Source organism: Dendropsophus ebraccatus, chromosome 2 (genome assembly GCF_027789765.1).
Source record: "Dendropsophus ebraccatus isolate aDenEbr1 chromosome 2, aDenEbr1.pat, whole genome shotgun sequence".
Classification (NCBI taxonomy): Eukaryota; Metazoa; Chordata; class Amphibia; order Anura; family Hylidae; genus Dendropsophus; species Dendropsophus ebraccatus.
Window position 1 is genome coordinate 206,592,870 of NC_091455.1, and position 20,692 is coordinate 206,613,561.

Genomic DNA, 20,692 nt, shown 5'->3' on the forward strand with positions numbered 1-20,692 from the left:
TATCGTACCGTCTAAACGCTGATCGTTATGAAAAAAAAAAAACTTTACTCCGACATCATTAATCGTACGATCGGGCCAATAATTGTTCCGTGTAAACCCAGCATTAGGGTCCATTTATACAGAAAGATTATCTGACAGATTATCTGCCAAAGATTTGAAGCCAAAGCCAGGAATGGATTTGAAAAAAAAAGGAGAAATCTCAGGCTTTCCTTTATGACCTGATCTCTGTAGAAGAAGGAGAATCCAACAGCATCCAGCGTAGTAAAGAAATCTTCAAATCTTTATAGGCTCACAGGTAAAATACACGTGTCTTTGTCATCTTTGACAGCTGTATCTGATTACTGTATTAGCGGGCACAGCGATTGGGCCGTGCCCGCTAATACCCGCGGCCCCGGGCTACACGCGGCACCGCGGCGGTTCAGAGCCGGGTCGTCGTGCGGCCCTGCTCTGAACACCTCTTGCGGACGCATGACGTACCGGTACGTCATGCGTCCTTAAGAGGTTAACGATAATCGTTCCGTGGAGTAGGGCCTTAGGGCTCCATTCTATTCAGCCAAATTGCGCCGTCCCCTCAAAAAAGAATTGACGTCAATACTTTGTGTGGAATCCGCCTGACCATAAAGTGGAAATGGGAGTGCAAGATGTTCAAATGGGAGTGCGCATGGAATCCGCTGGAGGTTTTCTGTGCGGATTCCATAGTGTGAACCTGCCCTAATCCTCCAACAAGTGCACACTGAGGGCTCCTCGGTGCTGACAGGAAAGCCCGGGAACACAGCTGACTGACGAACACTGGTTACATGAGCCCACTTGGAAATAGCATCTACCGTCCCGGGACATCACCCCAATATCGCGCCGGACGGTTGGGAGGTATCGTGTATTATTGTCTCTTCCAGGGATAACGGGGCAGCAGGGGTTTCCTGTAGTAGACATTGCCCCGTCACACAGGGAGCCTCCCGCCTCCTCCATCACCACAGACCGTGACGGGACAGCGCTGAGGAACACAGCTGCGCATGCGCAGACAGCGAGGAAACTTCACAGTTCTCCCAGGAATTTCTCACGGGGGATGGCGGAGGGGCCGGCGGTGTAGAGAAGACTCCGAGCCCGGGGATCTCCAGCTGTGAGGCCGATGGAGTGCACCATCCCTGCCCAGTGCCAGCTGCTCCTCCGAGCCTGTGAGGACGGGGACCTGGAGGGCGCCCGCCGGCTGCTGGAGCCTGACTCCTCCAGCGGATCCTCCAGCACCGGGAGCCGGGCCGGGGACACAGCAGCGGTGACCGACAGCCCCGGGGGGAGCTCGGCTCTGGTCCCTGTAGACTCCACAGACGAGGATGGGAACACCGGGCTGCAGCTGGCGGCAGGGGGCGGACATGAGCCGCTGGTGCGGTATCTGCTGCGGAAAGGAGCGTCTGTGGACAGCAGGAACCACTACGGCTGGACCCCCCTGATGCAGGCTGCCAGGTATACAGGAGGGGGACTACAGGGCCCAGCATGACCCCCCTGATGCAGGCTGCCAGGTATACAGGAGGGGGACTACAGGGCCCAGCATGACCCCCCTGATGCAGGCTGCCAGGTATACAGGAGGGGGACTACAGGGCCCAGCATGACCCCCCTGATGCAGGCTGCCAGGTATACAGGAGGGGGACTACAGGGCCCCGCATGACCCCCCTGATGCAGGCTGCCAGGTATACAGGAGGGGGACTACAGGGCCCAGCATGACCCCCCTGATGCAGGCTGCCAGGTATACAGGAGGGGGACTACAGGGCCCAGCATGACCCCCCCGATGCAGGCTGCCAGGTATACAGGAGGGGGACTACAGGGCCCAGCATGACCCCCCTGATGCAGGCTGCCAGGTATACAGGAGGGGGACTACAGGGCCCAGCATGACCCCCCCGATGCAGGCTGCCAGGTATACAGGAGGGGGACTACAGGGCCCAGCATGACCCCCCTGATGCAGGCTGCCAGGTATACAGGAGGGGGACTACAGGGCCCAGCATGACCCCCCCGATGCAGGCTGCCAGGTATACAGGAGGGGGACTACAGGGCCCAGCATGACCCCCCCGATGCAGGCTGCCAGGTATACAGGAGGGGGACTACAGGGCCCAGCATGACCCCCCTGATGCAGGCTGCCAGGTATACAGGAGAGGGACTACAGGGCCCAGCATGACCCCCCTGATGCAGGCTGCCAGGTATACAGGAGGGGGACTACAGGGCCCAGCATGACCCCCCTGATGCAGGCTGCCAGGTATACAGGAGGGGGACTACAGGGCCCAGCATGACCCCCCTGATGCAGGCTGCCAGGTATACAGGAGGGGGACTACAGGTCCCAGCATAACCCCCACTAATACAGGCCGCCAGGTATATGGGAGGGGGGGCTACACCTGTCCAGCTGATAAACAGCACAGGGTGCTAGCGAGGACTGGGATGTCTCCTCTGTGTCACATTCCAGGATAGTTCAGTGTGTGATGAGTAGCACCAGGTTCACACAGTGCAGTTTTTTGCAGCTCTCCGTCAGACTGTGATATTATTGCAGCCTCTCTCAGTGATCGGAGTGGACGCCATATTTCTTTATGTCACTTGCACTACAACCAGTCTCTCCTTATTTCACCCCGCAGGTCCGGACACCTGAACGTTGCGCAGATACTTCTGGAGTATGGGGCTGACGTCAATGCCCAGAACCGCCTGGGAGCGAGTATCCTGACTGCGGCCTCGAGAGGCGGCCATGCCAGTGTAGTCAAGCTGCTCCTGGAGAGCGGGGCTTTTGTGGACAATTATGACCATTTTGAGGTCAACATAGTGAGTATTAAAGGGCATAGAGAGGACATGCCAGAGGTGACCCCCCTGATGACCTCCGCTCAGCACGCCCATGAGGAAGCCGTACGGCTATTACTGGACTGGGGAGCTGACGTCAACTATCGCGTAAAGACAGGATGGAGTCCGCTGATGTTGGCCGCACTTCATGGCCGTGTTAGTGTGGCCCAGCAGCTGGTGGATAGAGGCGCCGATCCCGATCAAGTCAACGGTTTGGACCAAACACCTTTTGAAATTGCCCTGAGCTTCAAACTTAAAGACATGAAGGATTATCTGGATTCTATAACCACAATCCGACCTAAAACTGGTACGGGGACAGGTCTCTCGCTTTTATGTGTTATGTTTTTATGTTTTTACCTATTATGTGAGTTTGACTTATCGCACTTAGAGGATGTCTCCCCAGCTTTATAATAGATATCACACAAAACTCAAGCAAATAAAAGAAACTTTGTAGTATATCTTATCAGCCAAAAATGCTTCCCTCTCCTGTTATCAAGCATCTTCCCTCTCGTCTTGCTGCTAAACTGACTTCTACTCTGAAAAATTGGCTCTTTACCATCCTGTAACTAGTTCAGTAATAAAGTTAACTTTCTGGGTTTTCTAAGGAGGTGAGGAAGTTCATATACAAGTGCAGAGGGAGAGAGAGAGAGAGAGGCCTCTTAGCTCAATTCCTAATGTGTAAATCAATTTACTATAATCACTACAAATGCCAGGAGAATGGCTAAAAATCATGGCCACTAGGGGTCCCACTTCTCTGCAATCTGCTGTCCTTTGCCTGTTGTTGGAGGACTTCTGTCTTTAGCAGCAAGACTGAGGACAGAACACGGGGAGTGGAGGCGGGGCTTATCTTCACCACAACCAGCGCTGTCTAATGATTGGTTAGACAAGTTAAAGGCTATTCTGAGTCCCAATAACTATCACCTATTTACAGAGTAGGAGAGAAGTGTTGAGATGGCCAGGGGTCTGACTGCCGCGATCCTCCCCTGTGATCTCCAGAATGGGTCCCGAGTGTTTGTTATGAGTAGAACGACAATTACGCTGTTTTACCTGACGAAAAGCATTGGATACCCAGCAGAAGTGACGCTCATCTATATAATCTGATCTCTCGTGTTTTTTATTACAGATGAAGAAAAGAGACGACCCGACATTTTTCAGGCTGTAAAGATGGGTATGTTATTATATTATACAAAGTGCAGGGTTTTTTTTTTTTTTCCTGTGTGTTTGGGAAACTATATGGGTACAAACCCACACACCGTATATGCAGCGTATTTACTACTGCGATACGCAGCAAATACGCAGCAGATTAGATCTAAATAACTGAACACAACATCAAATCTTCACCATCACATCTGCTGCGTATTTGCTGCGTATACGGTGTGTGGGTTTATACCCTATAGAACAATTTGATCCTGTCATATATATTCAGTGCCGGAGTAGATTCCCAATATAATTCATGTAGGTATAGTCAGTGTACACCCCAACCTACGGCAAAAAGTGATGTGTGAAGCAGACTTTTCATCCATCTTTGTATGCGTTCTCTAAGGGCCCTATTCCACCGGGCGATTATCGTTTGCATAATTGTTAACGATTAACGATCTCAAACGACCGCTATTGCGAAAGACCTGAAAACATTCACTCATTTCCATGGAACGATAATTGTTACTTATGATCGTAATTGCGATAGTTTTTCTTCGCTATTTATTCGCTATTGCGTTCGTATCTATTGCAAACGACCGAACGATGTCTTATTCAATGCGAACGATTTGCGAACGAGCAACGATAAAAATAGGTCCAGGTCTTATAAAGCGATCAACGATTTCTAGTTCGGTCGTTAATCGTTAACTACATTTCAACCGAACGATTATCGTTTAGATTCGAACGATTTAACGATAATCTGAACGATAATCGTTCGGTGGAATAGGGCCCTAATGCCCCTATTCCACGAGTCGTTTGGAGGAGCAAACGAGCGCTATTAGCGCTCGTTTGCTCCTCGTTCCCCGCTCGCTGCCGCCGCTATTCAACGCAGCAGCAGCTAGCGGGTGAGTGTGGGAGGGGGCGGCGGGGAGCTGCGGGGGGGCTGCCCGGGGGATCGCTGATCGTCCGGGCAGCCCATAGGATATAGCAGCGTCTGCTGCCGACGCTTCTATTCAACGGAGCGACGGCAGCAGATCGCTGCTATATCAGTCGCTTTTTTTTCAACATGTTGAAAAACACGCGACTGCAACGATCAGCCGACATGAACGCTGTCGGCTGATCGTTGCACTCTATTCCACGGGACGAATATCGTTCGTAGCGGCCGATATCGGCCGAATACGAACAATATTGCTCCTTTAAACGACCCGTGGAATAGGGGCTTAAGGGTCCCATTAGACAAAGCGACTTTTAATGATTGAAGTGATACTGTGTCCCCCCCCCTTTCATATGAGAAGTACTCAGCGCCCTTCTTAAGCTTATGTTCTGTGGACATTTCATATCTTACCATAAAAATGATTTCTTGGTAGTCTCTCCTCTCAAAAATGCATGTTATTGTTGGTAGACAGTGCCGTAGGGCTGGTGGTGCCCTATGTCTCTGCCCACGTATAGGCCCCGCCACCCTGTGACATCTGCATCTAGGCCCCACCCTCTCCGCAGCTTAGAGGCCTAGGCCCTGCCCTCTCTGATCTGGCTGTCACAGAAAACGCGGAGGCTTTGCCTCTAGGTCGGCCCACTCTGATGACAATGCCAATGTGGGCAGACATATGGGGCCATTAAGCTTCACCCCCTACAGCACTGTCCACCAACCATGACATTCATTTTTGAGGGAAGAGACATCAAAAAAATCCTTTATAAGGTAAGATATAAAATGTCCAGAATGTAAGCTTAAAGGGGTTATCCAGCGCTACAAAAACATGGGCACTTTTCCCCCTCTCTTGTCTCCTGTTCAGGTGTGGTTTGCAATTAAGCTCCATTTACTTCAATGGAACTGAGTTTCAAACCCCACCCAATCTGGAGACAAGAGAGGGGAAAAGTGGCCATGTTTTTGTAGCGCTGGATAACCCCTTTAAGATCCATTCACTTCAATGGAACTGAGCAGCAAAACCCCGCCCAAGCTGGAGACAAGAGTGGGGCTTTCTCTGGAAGAAAGTAGCCATGTTTTTGTAGCGCTGGATAACTCCTTTGAAGTGAAACTGTCTCACCCTTTCTGGATGAGGACTTCTCTACACAACTTTAAAGCCTAAATTCTGCAGTTTTTCAAACCTTACTTTATAATAGATTTCTTGGCATTTCTTAGTCCAATGAAAAATGCTTTTTATCGTTTGGGTTGGACTCGCCAACATTGGCTCCGTACGGCTGCCCCTCCATGACGTCATTGCTGTCTAGGCCCCGCCCCCTCGACGGCCATTGGAATGGACTGACCTAGAGGGGGTGGGCCATTCTAGTGCCTGCGGAAGGGGCGGGGCCTAGACAGTGACAACATCATAGATGGGCTGTGAAGCTCCGCCTAGGTGGCACAATCCACCAGTGATAAAAAGCATTTTTCATTGGACCAAGTGCCATAAAATCTATTATAAAGTAAGGTATGAAAATTGCTGAATTTTGGCTTTTAGGGTAGCTTCACATGTACCGACTCGCAGCGTTAATAACAATGCGATTCGGTACGTGTGAAGCTACCCTAAAGCTGTGTAAAGAACTCCTCATCCAGAAAGGGGGTGGCAGTGCTACCTTAAGTTGCTGAGAACTTCTGATATGGAAAGGGGGGGGGGATAATATCACTTTAACCATAAACAATCGTTTATCGCTAACCGGAAATCGCCCACCATGTTACACAGAGCGATAGTTGGTACTCCGATCGTTTACTCCATCTGATCCCAGCAAATGAAGGAACGATGTGGAATTAGCGATGATTTTGGTGTCTGCACCAAACGGACAATGAACGATTTCTCGTTGGCCGTTTGATCGTTGCCGCCATTTACACAAAACAATTATCGTTCACATTTGAACAATGTAAAGATAATTTGCATGATAATCATCCCTTGTAATAGGGTTTGTTCCCAGCTTTGTTTCGGCAGCAGGCACAGGGGGGTCTATAAATCCTGGTTACATGGATGGGACACTGAAGGGGAATACACTTCCCTAAATGCCCAGAACATTCCCAGCAGCTGCAGACATGCGCTGTTTTATGACGCTTTGCAGGCTTTGTCTCATTCACAGCTGCCTGTGGTCACCTAAAGGTCTCTCAGGGTAACAATGGGCAACGTGAGGTTGTCCCGTCTTGCCAATCATTAGAGGACGGTAGGTAGTTAAGTATTAATAGAATAATGACATCACATGAAGCTCAGTGACCTGTGATATAAATCGGAATGTTACATTGCCCGATTCCTTATGTCTTTGTGTTATTACATTCTTATTGTGTTATGAATGAAATGCGTTCATCCTTCCCTCTGTGTCCTCCAGGCAATCTGTCACTGGTTAAAGAGATTGTGGATGAAGATCCTGGTCAGGTCAATGCAGTCAATGCAGACGGAGCATCTCCACTGATGATGGCGGCCGTCACTGGCAAACTGGAACTGGTGCAGCTTCTGGTGGATAAGAAGGCCGATATCAACAAGCAGGACAGCGTCCATGCCTGGACCGCACTCATGCAAGCCACCTACCATGGGTAAGGGTCCTTTTACATGGCGTAACAAATCAAGCTGCATGAATGATCCATGTAGTGTTCATGCAGCCATGAAAATATGCATATATCTGTTCTGTCTGTCCCTTGAACACAAGCAGCAGTGTGTACTCACCCTCCAAGCTGCTTGTGTCTCTGCATCCTGCTCTCCTGGCCAGCTCTTCGAGAATGATTGAAAACTGGAGGAGGCGGCACCCTGAAGCTACAGCAGCATCTGGAGAACAGGATGCCGGATCACACAGCAGCGCAAAAGGTGTGTGATCTGGAAACTGATATCACAGATATATCTGTGCTAAAAGTTTCCATTTGCTATCGGCTGCACGTCCCCTGTTTACACAGGAAGATGTGTGACCAATAGCGATAAATTTTGAAGCCTGCCCAAAAGATGCGATCAGCTGAGGATCTGGTGTTTTCCTGCTCCTTAATGATCGCAGTCCCTTTTACACAGGCTGATTATCGGCCAAAGGAGGGTTTCTAGCAATGGTTTTGGCTGATAATTGGCCAGTGTAAATGGCCCTTAAGTCACCGAGGCATTACTGGCATCCAGCAGGTCTGGCTTTTCCCTATATGATATCTTTCATATCCCATACCTATACCACACTTGATTGACGGTAAGCTAAAATCTGAGCTCTGCTTAGGCCGCCATGGTCCCATGTGGTCTCCAATAGCCATGCAGTGTTACCAATCAATCCTGGCAACATTGAGGAGCTATTGGTGAACGTGGTCTCGGCTGCATGCGGTGGGAATGTGGCCGGTGTCTCAGAAATCCCTGTTACCCGTCTTTGCTGAATAACATAAGCTTATAGGACCTGTTCGGATTTGCTCTCTATTAATACATTGTTCTTTTTTCAATGCAGAAACAAAGAAATTGTGATCTACCTGTTAAATCAGGGAGCGGATGTGAACCTGCGAGCGAAAAATGGCTACACAGCGTTTGACTTGGTGATGCTGCTAAATGACCCAGGTCTGGATTTAATCCTCCTGATTGCGATAGGAACATAGAGTGCATGGATAACAAGTACTGTAGAATCACAGGGGGTTACATCTATTGTGTTGTGGTGGCAATGTGCAACTCCCCTTCAAGTGCCTAGGAGCTGAGCTGCAGTTACAGGTCACCACTGCAACACAATGGATGGAGACAAACTGCTTCCAGCCCTCTTTACTGTGTAATGCGGCACCCCATCTAATGATCATTCTGTGGACATTTAAAGGGTAACCTGGGAGAAATTTCTCTTTCAGATCAACTGATGTCAGAAACTTAAACAGATATGCAAATGATTTATATTTAAAAATCTCCAGTCTTCCAGTACTTATCAGCTGCTGTATGTCCTGCAGGAAGTGGTGAATTATTTCTAGTCTGACATAGTGCTCTCTGCTGCCACCTCTGTTTATGTCAGGAACTTTCCAGAGCAGCAGCAAATCCCCATAGAAAACCTCTCCTGCTCTGGACAGTTCCTGACATGGACAGAGGTAGCAGCAGAGAGCACTAGGTCAGACTGGAGAGAATACACCACTTCCTGCAGGACATACAGCAGCTGATAAGTACTGGAAGACTGGAGATTTTTAAATAGAAGTAATTTATAAATCTCTCTAACTTTATGACACCAGTTGATTTCAAAGTAATTTTTTATACCTTTTTAATATACTATAAAACTTGTTTATAATGGAGATATTGTCTCTCCTGTTTTTCTGGTAGACACGGAGCTGGTGCGACTCTTAGCGACTGTCTGTCTGCAGGCAGATAAGGAGAAGTCGAAGCAGAAGAATAAAACGCTGTTCACCAATTCCAAGAACAAGCAGCAATTTACCATCCCATCACCCCCTGATGATAAAGCCGGATTAAAGGTACGGCACAGATTATGTCAACTGTTTAAAGTGGAAAAGTGTTGTGTTACTTATAGCAGGCAAGTATATTGCTCTGTGCCAGTGCTCAGATGGTATACTTCTGAGATGAAGGAAGAGCATTATCTGCTCCCCCGACAAGCCCTTTGCTGCTTTTTGCATATTAAAAGTGTAGGTAGGCCTAAAGGTAATCTGTCACTAGGTTTAGGCTGCCTTAAACGAGGTCAGTATAAACTAGTGATAGAAATACTGAACAGGTTGGTGTGTTACTTCCATCACTCTTTTCAGCCGTTCTCCTAACGTGCAGGAGAATAGGATTCTTGCCATACCCCTGCCCCGCCCTCCTGCTTCAGATTGACAGTTGACTGCCTATACACAGCCAATCAGCAGCTGGTGGGCGGAGTTCTTGTATTCTCATAAATATCCAGGACTATTGAGCTCATGCGCATAATGGAGAGGACTACTTATTGTCCATGTTATTCAGGAGGAGATCTCTGGATCAGCCGCACAGAACAGTGTAAGTGATACATCATTCTGTTCAGCTTCTCTGTCACTAGTTTATGCTACCCTGAGATGGGACACCATAACCCTACTGACAGAGTTTCAATGAGGGGGTCATTCTTAAAGTATATGATGTTTCTTTCAGTCCTGGTGGAACAGGATGTCTAATCGTTTCCGTAAGCTGAAGCTGACCCAGACTCTGAGACACGGCTTCTCCTCCAACCGTCTGGTGCCTTTGACTGAAAACGCCAGTGCATCTCTCGACTCTATGATGAGAGCTCCTTCCCAAACCGATATAAGCAATCCGCGACGACCGGAGTCTGCAACAGCCTGGACAACGTCCTCCAAAGACAGCGGTGAGGAGACAGGCATAAGCACACACCCAGCCCCTCAGCCTGCACTATATATACTATGCCATGTCCAGGCTTAGATAAACATGGCCACTTTCTTCTAGAAGCAGCACTACCCTAGTTTGGGTGTGGGGTTTTGTAGCTCATGGAAGTAAATAGTGAGTTGAATTGTAATACCACACATAACCTGAGGACAGGGGTAGCGATCTTTTTGCAGGAAAGTAACCGTGATTGTTCTTTTTCTGGAAAACCCCTTTAATTGTCTCTGTATGTTAGAAATATAGGTAGAAGCTCCTCCAGCAGACTGAGATTACTAAGTTTTTTATTTAAGCAGAAAACCCATGACCTGTTTTTCATTCTAGGACTGGGAACCACAAAGACAGAGAGTGATGACTTACTCCTGGCAACTATGGTAAGCTTCCATGCATTCTACATCTACAGTAAAGGGGTAGTTCACCTGCCAAAAATTCTTTCAAATCAACTAGTGCCAGAGATTTTTTAGTTTTTCAGTACTTATCAGCTGCTATATGTCCTGCAGGAAGTGGTGTATTCTCTCCAGTGTCACACAGTGCTCTCTGCTTCCACCTCTCCATGTCAGGAACAACCCTCACAGGAGAAGTCTGGTGTCGGACATTTTTTTCCAAAGAGCCTGGGAGGAGGTCGCTGAATATAACAACATGCACCTACCTCCCCGGCTCCTGTGCTGGGGTCTGCTGTCCTCCTCTCCTGTACCCCCGGTCGCTTGGTGGTCTGAGTGGGAACCCAGATCATGTTAGCAGCTACTGTGTGACCCCGCTATGGCTACTGACTGACTGAGACGTCACAATCCGGGTCCTCACTCAGACGGGAAAGCGGCCGTGGGACCGGGAATCGGAGAGTAGGACAGCTGACCCCAGCACTTTGACCAGGGAGGTATGTGCATGTTGTTATGTTCAGCCACCTCCTCCCCGGCTCTTTGGAAAGAAAGTCCGACACCAGATTTCCCCTTTAAGTTAACTCTGCAACTATTCACCTGTGTGTGAATACACCCCCATAAGGATCCCAGTAAATACTCTGCAATAGCCTGCAGTTCATCTCATCCAAACATAACTCCTTATGGAATAGTTGAATATTAGGAGGCCGGATGCTGTAACATGGCCTCAGTCTGTAATATGGACTCCGTACAGTCATGTAAGACCAGACTTTATTATTGAAGATCAAGTTGTTTTCTCAGATGTAAAGTAGAAAGTAAGATTCAGGACTTTTTCCTTCTGTCTCACAGCTGAAGAACGGCGCTCCTTTTGCTAAACTCCCCAATGACAAACTGAAGGCCGTCATCCCTCCCTTTTTGCCTCCATCAAACTTTGAGCTGTGGAATTCAGATCGGTCCCGGATCAGCAAGGATGGGAAACTGGAGCAGACCAGAGCGTCAATGGCAAGGCTCTCCAAACCCAGCTTTAACAGCAGCGGCAATTCGGACATTGTAAGTGTCAAGTATATTGATCTCTAATAATAATTTTTTCATTATATCTGCTTTTTATTTATTTTTGTATTATTTATTTTTCTTGCTGTTTGGTTTGCCCTTTTATTCATTGTCTTCTGCAATATGTCCATGTTCAGACGTCAGTCAGCAGAGCTCCTAGAACAGTCAAATTTCCTTCATTGCCAAGAAGCCCGGCGTCGCCTTCGAATTCCGGCAACTTTAACCATTCACCACATTCTTCTGGTGGAGCCAACAGTATTACAGGTCAGTAGGTGATGTATGTACATACAGCCTAGACCAGGTAGGTAGAAAGCAAGTTTGCTTTGAGCAGAAAAATTAATTAGGTTGGGGGCTACAATGGTGATTCCTAGTTGTCAGTCTCTTCAAGTAAATGAAGTTGTTTTGCAACCTATAAGTTTCCATGGCCTAGCTGTCTTAAAAATCCATATGTGTAGTGCATGGCTAAAGGGGTTACTTAGGATTAGAAAAAAAAACAAAGCAAATTTTTTAGCAAAAATGGCACCAACCCTGTCCTCAGGTTGTATGCGGTATTACACTTCAGCACCATTCACTTTAATTAAACAGAGCTGCAATACCACAACCGAACTGAGGACAGGAGAGGTGCTATTTCTGGAAGAAAGTGGCCATGTTTTTCTAAGCCCCTTACAGAGGGCTGCAGCGATTCATCATGGGACTATTGTCTATCTTTTATTGTTCTAAGGTGGAAGTGCAGATAACGTCTTGTCTCAGATCGCAGCCCAAAGACGAAAAGCAGCCTCTTTATCAAGGCAGAAAGAAGGCGGGCCACAGAGCCTGCTCGGTACAACCTGTGGGTCCACCGTCCCCGAGCAGCCGGCAGTCCTCCTTACTAGCAATGGACATTTACCAAAGGTATCTAAGCTGAGATACTCCTTCATGTCACTGCTGTTCCTTTTCATGTCTTAAACCATTACTATTTCTCTCATTTACACAGAAAATTGAAATAGTGAAGCGACCTCCATCTGGGACTTCTTCCACCTCTAAGAGCACATCCCCTACCCTGACACCGTCACCATCTCCCACTCCAAAGGGGCGTCTGGCAGAGTCATCTGTGTCGTCTTCCTCATCTCATAAGCAGTCAAAGAGCAGCGGAGGCTCTAGCAGCGGCACCATCACCGATGAAGGTACACGTCTCCTCCGCCCCGATCCAACTGAAAGAACATATTAAGGAGGCCATACACCACAGGTGTCAAACTCGCGTCCTTCCAGCTGTTGCAATACTAAAATTCCCATCATGTCTTTATAGTTTTGCAACAGCTGGACGAACGCAAGTTTGACACCCTTGCCAAAAACCCTTCAATAATCTCTCACGTCCTCTCCATACACATGAATCTGACGGTGGAGTCTCGGGAGGCCCCCGTACACCTTATGAGTGACATAAGTGTAATGTGTAAGGGCACCTTAAGTCTCTGCAAAAGCTAAATGGTAACAGTTCCCAGATGCCACCATCTTGTTTTCACTGAATACTACACCATTCAGCTAGTACTATAGTAAGCAGAGGTAGAAGTGTGATGTCATGTGACCATCTCCTTTTTTTTTTTTTTTTTTTATATTTGTAGATGAGCTGTCTGCCATCCTTAAGAAATTATCCCTGGAGAAGTACCAGCCCATTTTTGAGGAGCAGGAAGTAAGACTACGTTACACTGGGGGGAGCTGTCTATGTCACTGGTGCTGCAGCCTCCCCTGATGATTATATAATACATGTTACCATTAGAATAGACCATTACACTGGGGGAAGCTGTCTGTGTCACTAGTGCTGCAGCCTTCCTTGATGCCTATATAATACATGTTACCATTAAAATAGACATTACACTGGAAGATCTGTCTGTGGCACTAGTACTGCAGCCTCCCCTGATGTGTATATATAAAATATTTTACCATTAGAATAGACATTGCACTGGGGGGGAGCTGTCTGTGTCACTAGTACTGCAGCCTCCCCTGATGTTTATATAATACGTTACCGTTAGAATAGATATTACACTGGGGGAGCTGTCTGTGTGACTAGTGCTGCAGCCTCCCCTGATATCTACATAACACATGTTAGCATTAGATTAGACATTACACTGGGGGAGCTGTCTGTGCCTCTAGTGCTTCAGTTTCCCCTGATGTCTATATAATACATGTTACCGTTAGAATAGATAATACACAGGGGTAGCGGTCTGTGTCACTAGTGCTTCAGCCTTCCTTGATGTCTATACAATACATGTTAGCATTAGACTAGACATTATACAGGGAGGAGCTGTCCGTGTCACTAGTGTTGCAGAACAATCGGAGATAACTATCAATCATCACTCGCTCTGCTACACAATGCCACAGCTGCAGTGCTTCTGACGCAGACAACTTCCCCATCTCTGATGTCTATTCTAATGCTAACATGTATTATGTAGATATCAGGGGAAGACCAGTATCTGGATAAAGTAAACCAGAATTTTTTTCCCTATCGCTTTTAACCCATTTTATAGATGGGAGCCATACTCTTGTGTCTCCTTCTTGAGTTTTTCTTTCTTCCTTTTCCCACCGGGTTTCTCCATCTCTGCAGCTTACTGCCTCATTGTCTGCTAAGAAAACCCGGTAAGATGCTGCGTGGTGTCCGTGCATGTAGTGATCTGTGAGCTGACTGTGCCGCCATTTGCAGGAAGAGCTGATTACGGCTACAGATTTGTATTTGAAGTCAAAATGGCAAAAAGAAAGTCCAGACCTGTCCTATCCTGCCCTGTGTCTGTCCTATTCTGCCCTGTGGCTGTCCTATCCTGCCATGTGGCTGTCCTATCCTGCCCTGTGGCTGTCCTATCCTGCCCTGTGGCTGTCCTATCCTGCCCTGTGGCTGTCCTATCCTGCCCTGTGGCTGTCCTATCCTGCCCTGTGGCTGCCCTATCCTGCCCTTCTCATATTCTACATGTTTGGTTCCAGGTTATATATGTTGGAGTGAAATGAATCCAGGGATTTGATCAAATCACAGGAAATGATGAAATAACCGCGCCGTTCCATCATTTCCCTAGGGATTTGATCTAATCTCTGACCCCTTTCAGGGAAATGATGGAATGAACGATCGAGGAGTCACCTGGCTCTATGTTTGGCGGTGAAGGCGGACGGGGGAGCAGAGCGGCACACCTCTCTGGCACGGATATGGCGGCGGGGTGGACGGGGGAGAAGAGCGGCACACCTCCCAGCAGGCATATGGCAGCGGAGTTGATGGGACTGGGGGTGGACTGGGAGCAAAATGGCACACCTCCCAGCAGAAATATGGCGGCGGGGCGGACTGGGAGCAGAGCAGACGTCCCGGGGGAGCAGGAGGCGTGTCAAGGGTGGGGTGGACGGGACCGGAGGCAGACAGGGAGCAAAGCGGCACACCTCCCGGCAGGCATATGGTGGCAGGGGCGGACGCAGAGCGGACAGCCCAAGGGAGCAGGAGGCGTGTAGCAGGGGAAATGAGCTGAACGGGAAGCAGAGAGGCGGTGGACGGGGAGCAGAGCGGCCAGGCCAGGGGGAACACAGAGGCGATATGACGAATTCTATGTCGCAGGGGGAAATTATTAAGATCACTTCATCATTTCCCTGAAAGGGGTGAGTGATTTGATTATTTCCCTAGGGAAATAATGGAACATCGCGGTCATTTCATCATTTCCCGGGATTTTATCAAATCCCAGATTCTATCTTTTCACTGCAACGTATGCGTGTGTATTCTATATAGGGGGGAATAAATGTTGGGTCATGTTGATTATTTACCAGTTATCAGACCTGCATTTTAGAGCATAAGGTTTATTAACATCCGTAAATGTGTCCCATTCTGACTCCTCCTATCCCATTGGACATAAGAAGACACGAAAACATTGATATATACATATAGTGAGGAGTATGATTATTTCCATAGGTGGACATGGAAGCTTTTCTTACACTGACTGATGGGGACTTGAAGGAACTGGGCATAAAGACAGATGGTTCCAGGCAGCAGATTTTAGCCGCCATTTCTGAACTCAATGCAGGAAAGGTGAGTATCCCTGTGACCTTAAGGGCCTATTACACGGGTCGTCAGAGGAGCAAACGAGCGCTCTCAGTGCTCGTTTGCTCCTTGTTCCCCGCTCGCTGCTGCCGCAATTCAACGCGGCTGCAGTGAGCGGGTGAGTGCGGGAGGGGGCGGCGGGGAGCTTCGGGGGGGCTGCCCGGGTGATCGCTAGATCATCCGGGCAGCCCATAGGCTATAGCAGCGTCTGCTGCCGACGCTCCTATTCAACGGAGCGACGGCAGCAGATCGCTGCTATATCAGTCGCTTGTTTTTTAACATGTTGAAAAACAAGCGACTGCAACGATCAGCCGACATGAACGATGTCGGCTGATCGTTGCACTCTATTCCACGGGACGATTAGCGGCCGATATCGGCAGAATACGGCCGATAATCGTTCCGTGGAATAGGGCCTTTAACGGAAATGTAGTGTAAGGGAAGGAACATTGCTTATTTAGGTGTAATCCTCTGCTTTGGAATACCTGTTGTTGGTAATGTGAAGCCTTAAAACAGAGTTTATCGTCTTCTTTCTTCAAGGGTCGAGAGAGACAGATCTTACAGGAAACCATTCACAACTTTCATTCCTCATTTGAGAGCAGCGCCAGTAATACACAGCCAGCAGGAGCTCACCAGTGTAAGTACTCGGGGACCGGGCAGGAATTAAAGGGGTTATCCAGGCTAAGGGCCCTATTCCACTGGACGATTATCGTTTGCATAATCGTTAACGATTAACGATCTCAAAAGACCGCTATTGCGAAAGACCTGAAAACGTTCACTCATTTCCATGGAACGATAATCGTTACTTATGATCGTAATTGCGTTTTTCTTCGCTATTTATTCGCTATTGCGTTCGTATCTATTGCGAACGACTGAACGACGTCAATGCGAACGATTTGTGAACGAGCAACGATAAAAATAGGTCCAGGTCTTATAAAGCGATCAACGATTTCTCATTCGGTCGTTAATCATTAACTGCATTTCAAACGAACGATTATCGTTTAGATTCGAACGATTTAACGATAATCTGAACAATAATTGTCCAGTGGAATAGGGCCCTTAGGAAAACACGGCTGCTTAGTCTGGTTGTGGAGTTTTGCAGCTCTGTCATTAAAGTAAATGGAGAAATGATTTGTAATACCACACACGACCTGATGACAGGTATGGTGCTGTTTTTGCAAGATGTCAGCTGTGCTTTTCTAATCTTGGATAAACCCTTTAAGGGTGCGTTCACGCGTACAGGATCCACAGCAGATTTGATGGCCCAGATTAGATTCAAAGCAACTCTGCAACTTTAAATCTGCTGTGGATCTGCTGCTGATCCTGTACATGTACAGTAGTAAGTGCAGGGAAAAAAGCACTTTATAAGCATTTCCCATAATAAGTGTATATTGGGTATTTTGGTGGCAATAAAATACTTTAATAAAAATTTTTGCCGGACTTCTCCTTTAAGCTTATATTCAGGGCATTTCATGTCTTACTGTATAACAAATTTCTTGGTGGTCTCTCCCCTTTAGGGTGCGTTCACACCTACAGGATCTGCAGCAGATTTGATGCTGTGCTCAGTTATTTAAATGAAATCTGCTGCAGAAAATCAGCTGCAGATCCTGTAGGTGTGAACGCACCATAAAAATGATTGTTGTTGGTGGACAGTGCTGTATGGGGCAGGCTTCACAACCATCGTGCCCCATGTCCCCGCCTACATCGACGCCATAGGCCCAGCCCCCTACGTGGGGATCATCTGTGACTTAACCTACCCCCGCCCCCCTCCCCAGTGTTGTCGGAACTGGCTGTCACAGAGGGGGCAGAGCTTATGCCTCTAGGTCGGCCCATTCCAATGACACTGCGAAGGGGGCAGGGCCTAAGCCTAGATGTAGGTGCAAATATGGACCACGAAGCCCCGTCCATATAGCACTGTCCACTAACAATAACACAGGGGAGAGACCACCAAGAAATCCTTTATAGGAAAGATATGAAATGTCCAGAATATAAGCTTAAAAAGGGCGCTGAGGACTCCTGATATGGAACGGGGGGGGGGGGGGGGGGGGGGGGAACGACAGTATCACTTTAAATAGAAGTGGCTCTGCCCCCCGCCCCCCTCCAAGAATTATGCACAATAAAGTTTATGGTTTGGTTAAAAAAAAGACAAGCTGAACACAGCAGGCTAAGAGTAGTAATATATAGAAAAAATGCCAATAGGCAGGATAAACTGTTAGAAGTTGTTTTTTTCCCATGACATTTTATTCAGCGCAAAAAAAAAAAAAAATTTTACTGAAAACCTCAAAAGGAAAACTTTCCCTGCTGATCCCAAGTGGCGATCAGACTGGATCACACTCAAAGCGAGACTTTCCCATTGATGCCATTTTGTCTTTTTGAAGGGGTACTCCGGGGAAAATCTTTTTTTTCTTTCTGCCACCAGTTGATGCGAAAGTTATACAGATTTGTAATTTACTTCTATTTAAAAATCTCCAGTCTTCCAGTACTTATCAGCTGCTGTGTGTCCTGCAGGAAGTGGTGTATTCTCTCCAGTCTGACACAGTGCTATATACTGCCACCTCTGTCCATGTCAGGAACTGTCCAGAGCAGGAGAGGTTTTCTATGGTGATTTACTTCTGCTCTGGACAGTTCCTGACATGGACAGAGGTGGCAGCAGAGAGCACTGTGTCAGACTGGAAAGCATACACCACTTCCTGCAGGACATACAGCAGCTGATAAGTACTGGAAGACTGGAGACTTTTAAATAGAAGTAAATTACAAATCTGTATAACTTTCTGAAACCCGTTAATTTAAAAGAAAAATTTTTTCGCCGCAGTACCCCTTTAAGCCTTTGTTATAGTGGGTCTTGTTGCTTCCTAACCCCTCCAGCCTGTTATAAATAATTACACCCATCCGATTTGCCATTTTGTCACTATTGCTCATGAAAGCGTTTTCTGACATTTAATAGTCGTTCCGTTTCCTGCTCTTCCAGCTCCTTCTGTCTGTACAAAACCAAAATCCTCGGTTTCCAACAAAAGGTAGCATCGCGCCACTCTGCACAGGACACCGACCGGATCCACCAGCGTCATGTCACATGGTGCCCACAGACTGTGAAGCGAGGTCACCGGATAGACTGCTGGCGCCTCCTGCTGTAATGTGGACAGAAAGGAAAACTACTTCTAGCACAAGAAGCTTTATTCATGAAGGAAGCCGCAAGATTTTAGCAATTTCTTAGTATTTATATCTATGTCCTGACGGACTCACCTCATCAGTATTTCACCTGAGTTATATGACGCAGCCCGCTATATCTACAGTATGGAGATACATAGGTTTATTCAGGATTAAAAACATGGCTGCTTTGTTCCAGAAAAAGCACCACTCCTGCCCCTAGTTTGGGTGTGGGGTTTTGCAGTTTAGTTCCATTGAAGTGAATGGAGCTGAAGTGTAATACCACACACAGCCTGAGGACAGTGGTGGCGCTGTGTAGCTGTGCTTTTCCCTTTAACTTGTTTCGTACTATACATCTGATCAGGACTATGGCATATGGTACTTTACACCGCTGAGTTGTACTCTGCATCCTCCACTTTTTTATTTTTTTATTTGAAAAGTGTTAGAAAACTGAGAATTTCATCACACATGAACTCTGTGACAGACAAACATGGAAGATTTTACCAGTAGGTAAACTTCCTACATACAGTATTCCAGATGAGTGATATTTAGTCATAAGCAAACTTACTGAACACTAGAGAGTCCTGTAAAACATGGATACAGCTATAGGTCAAAGGTCGTATTTATGCTTTCCTGGCAGCTCTAGGGCTGCATCTAACTTCTCCGGGAAGCGTTGGGGGTCATTTATCACTAGCAATGGTATTTTCAGTGTAACCTATGCCAGGAGAGTGCCATCACTGCATTGGAATAAATTATCCCATATGTATATGTGTGTGAGTCTGTTTTATGTTCACTGGACTATCACCTATTTGCAGAATTTTGAGGTGAATTCACACCCCTGTATCTATCATGTTATGTCGCATCATCTGCCGAGGAGGGAGAAATACTGCAGCTCAGTGCACAGGGTGACATCCTCAGCATACATTGTATATCTGAAAGATACACCTCCCCCCCCCCCCCCCCTACAAAATCTAAAGCTAGGGTACACAGCCATTCCAGACTTGCTGCCTGATCACACATCTCCATCACTCTTACATCTCCATCACTTATACATCTCCCATCTCCATCACTTATACATCTCACATCTCCATCACTTATACATCTCACATCTCGATCACTCATACATCTCACATCTCCATCACTCATACATCTCTATCACGTATACATCTCACATCTCCATCACTTATACATCTCACATCTCCATCACTCATACATCTCACATCTCCATCACTTATACATCTCACATCTCCATCACTTATACATCACGCATCTCCATCACTCATACATCTCTATCACGTATACATCTCACATCTCCATCACTTATACATCTCACATCTCCATCACTCATACATCTCACATCTCCATCACTCATACATCTCTATCACGTATACATCTCACATCTCCATCACTTATACATCACGCATCTCCATCACTTATATATCTCACATCTCCATCACTCTTACATCTCACATCTCCATCACTCATACATCTCACATCTCCATCACTATTACATCTCTATCACTTATACATCTCTATCACTCATACATCTCACATCTCCATCACTTATACATCACGCATCTCCATCACTTATATATCTCACATCTCCATCACTCTTACATCTCCATCACTTATACATCTCACATCTCCATCACTCATACATCTCACATCTCCATCACTCATACATCTCTATCACGTATACATCTCCATCACTTATACATCTCACATCTCCATCACTCTTACATCTCACATCTCCATCACTTATACATCTCACATCTCCATCACTTATACATCTCACATCTCCATCACTCTTACATCTCCATCACTTATACATCTCACATCTCCATCACTCTTACATCTCCATCACTTATACATCTCACATCTCCATCACTCTTACA

The 20,692-nt window shown here is 47.1% G+C and overlaps 1 protein-coding gene across 3 annotated transcripts; it reads left to right on the plus strand.

Annotated features, from left to right (window-relative positions):
• The first annotated feature begins 779 nt into the window (after window positions 1-779).
• ANKS6 (ankyrin repeat and sterile alpha motif domain containing 6) lies at window positions 780-19,547 on the plus strand. 3 transcript variants are annotated; one of them, XM_069959306.1, is made up of 16 exons: window positions 781-1,458; window positions 2,613-3,115; window positions 3,932-3,976; window positions 7,243-7,447; window positions 8,320-8,426; window positions 9,159-9,307; window positions 9,951-10,161; window positions 10,518-10,567; window positions 11,417-11,617; window positions 11,755-11,881; window positions 12,339-12,508; window positions 12,591-12,780; window positions 13,216-13,283; window positions 15,528-15,644; window positions 16,194-16,290; window positions 18,622-19,547. In XM_069959306.1, the coding sequence occupies exons 1-16, from the start codon at window positions 1,127-1,129 to the stop codon at window positions 18,669-18,671; spliced, it is 2,622 nt and encodes an 873-aa protein (XP_069815407.1). In that variant the 5' UTR covers window positions 781-1,126; the 3' UTR covers window positions 18,672-19,547. The 3 variants fall into 3 exon arrangements, with proteins under 3 accessions (XP_069815408.1, XP_069815407.1, XP_069815409.1); XM_069959308.1 differs by lacking the exon at window positions 781-1,458 and adding an exon at window positions 2,142-2,298; XM_069959307.1 differs by lacking the exons at window positions 16,194-16,290; window positions 18,622-19,547 and adding an exon at window positions 14,196-14,227 and having other exon boundaries at window positions 780-1,458; window positions 15,528-15,638.
• The last annotated feature ends 1,145 nt before the right edge of the window (window positions 19,548-20,692 follow it).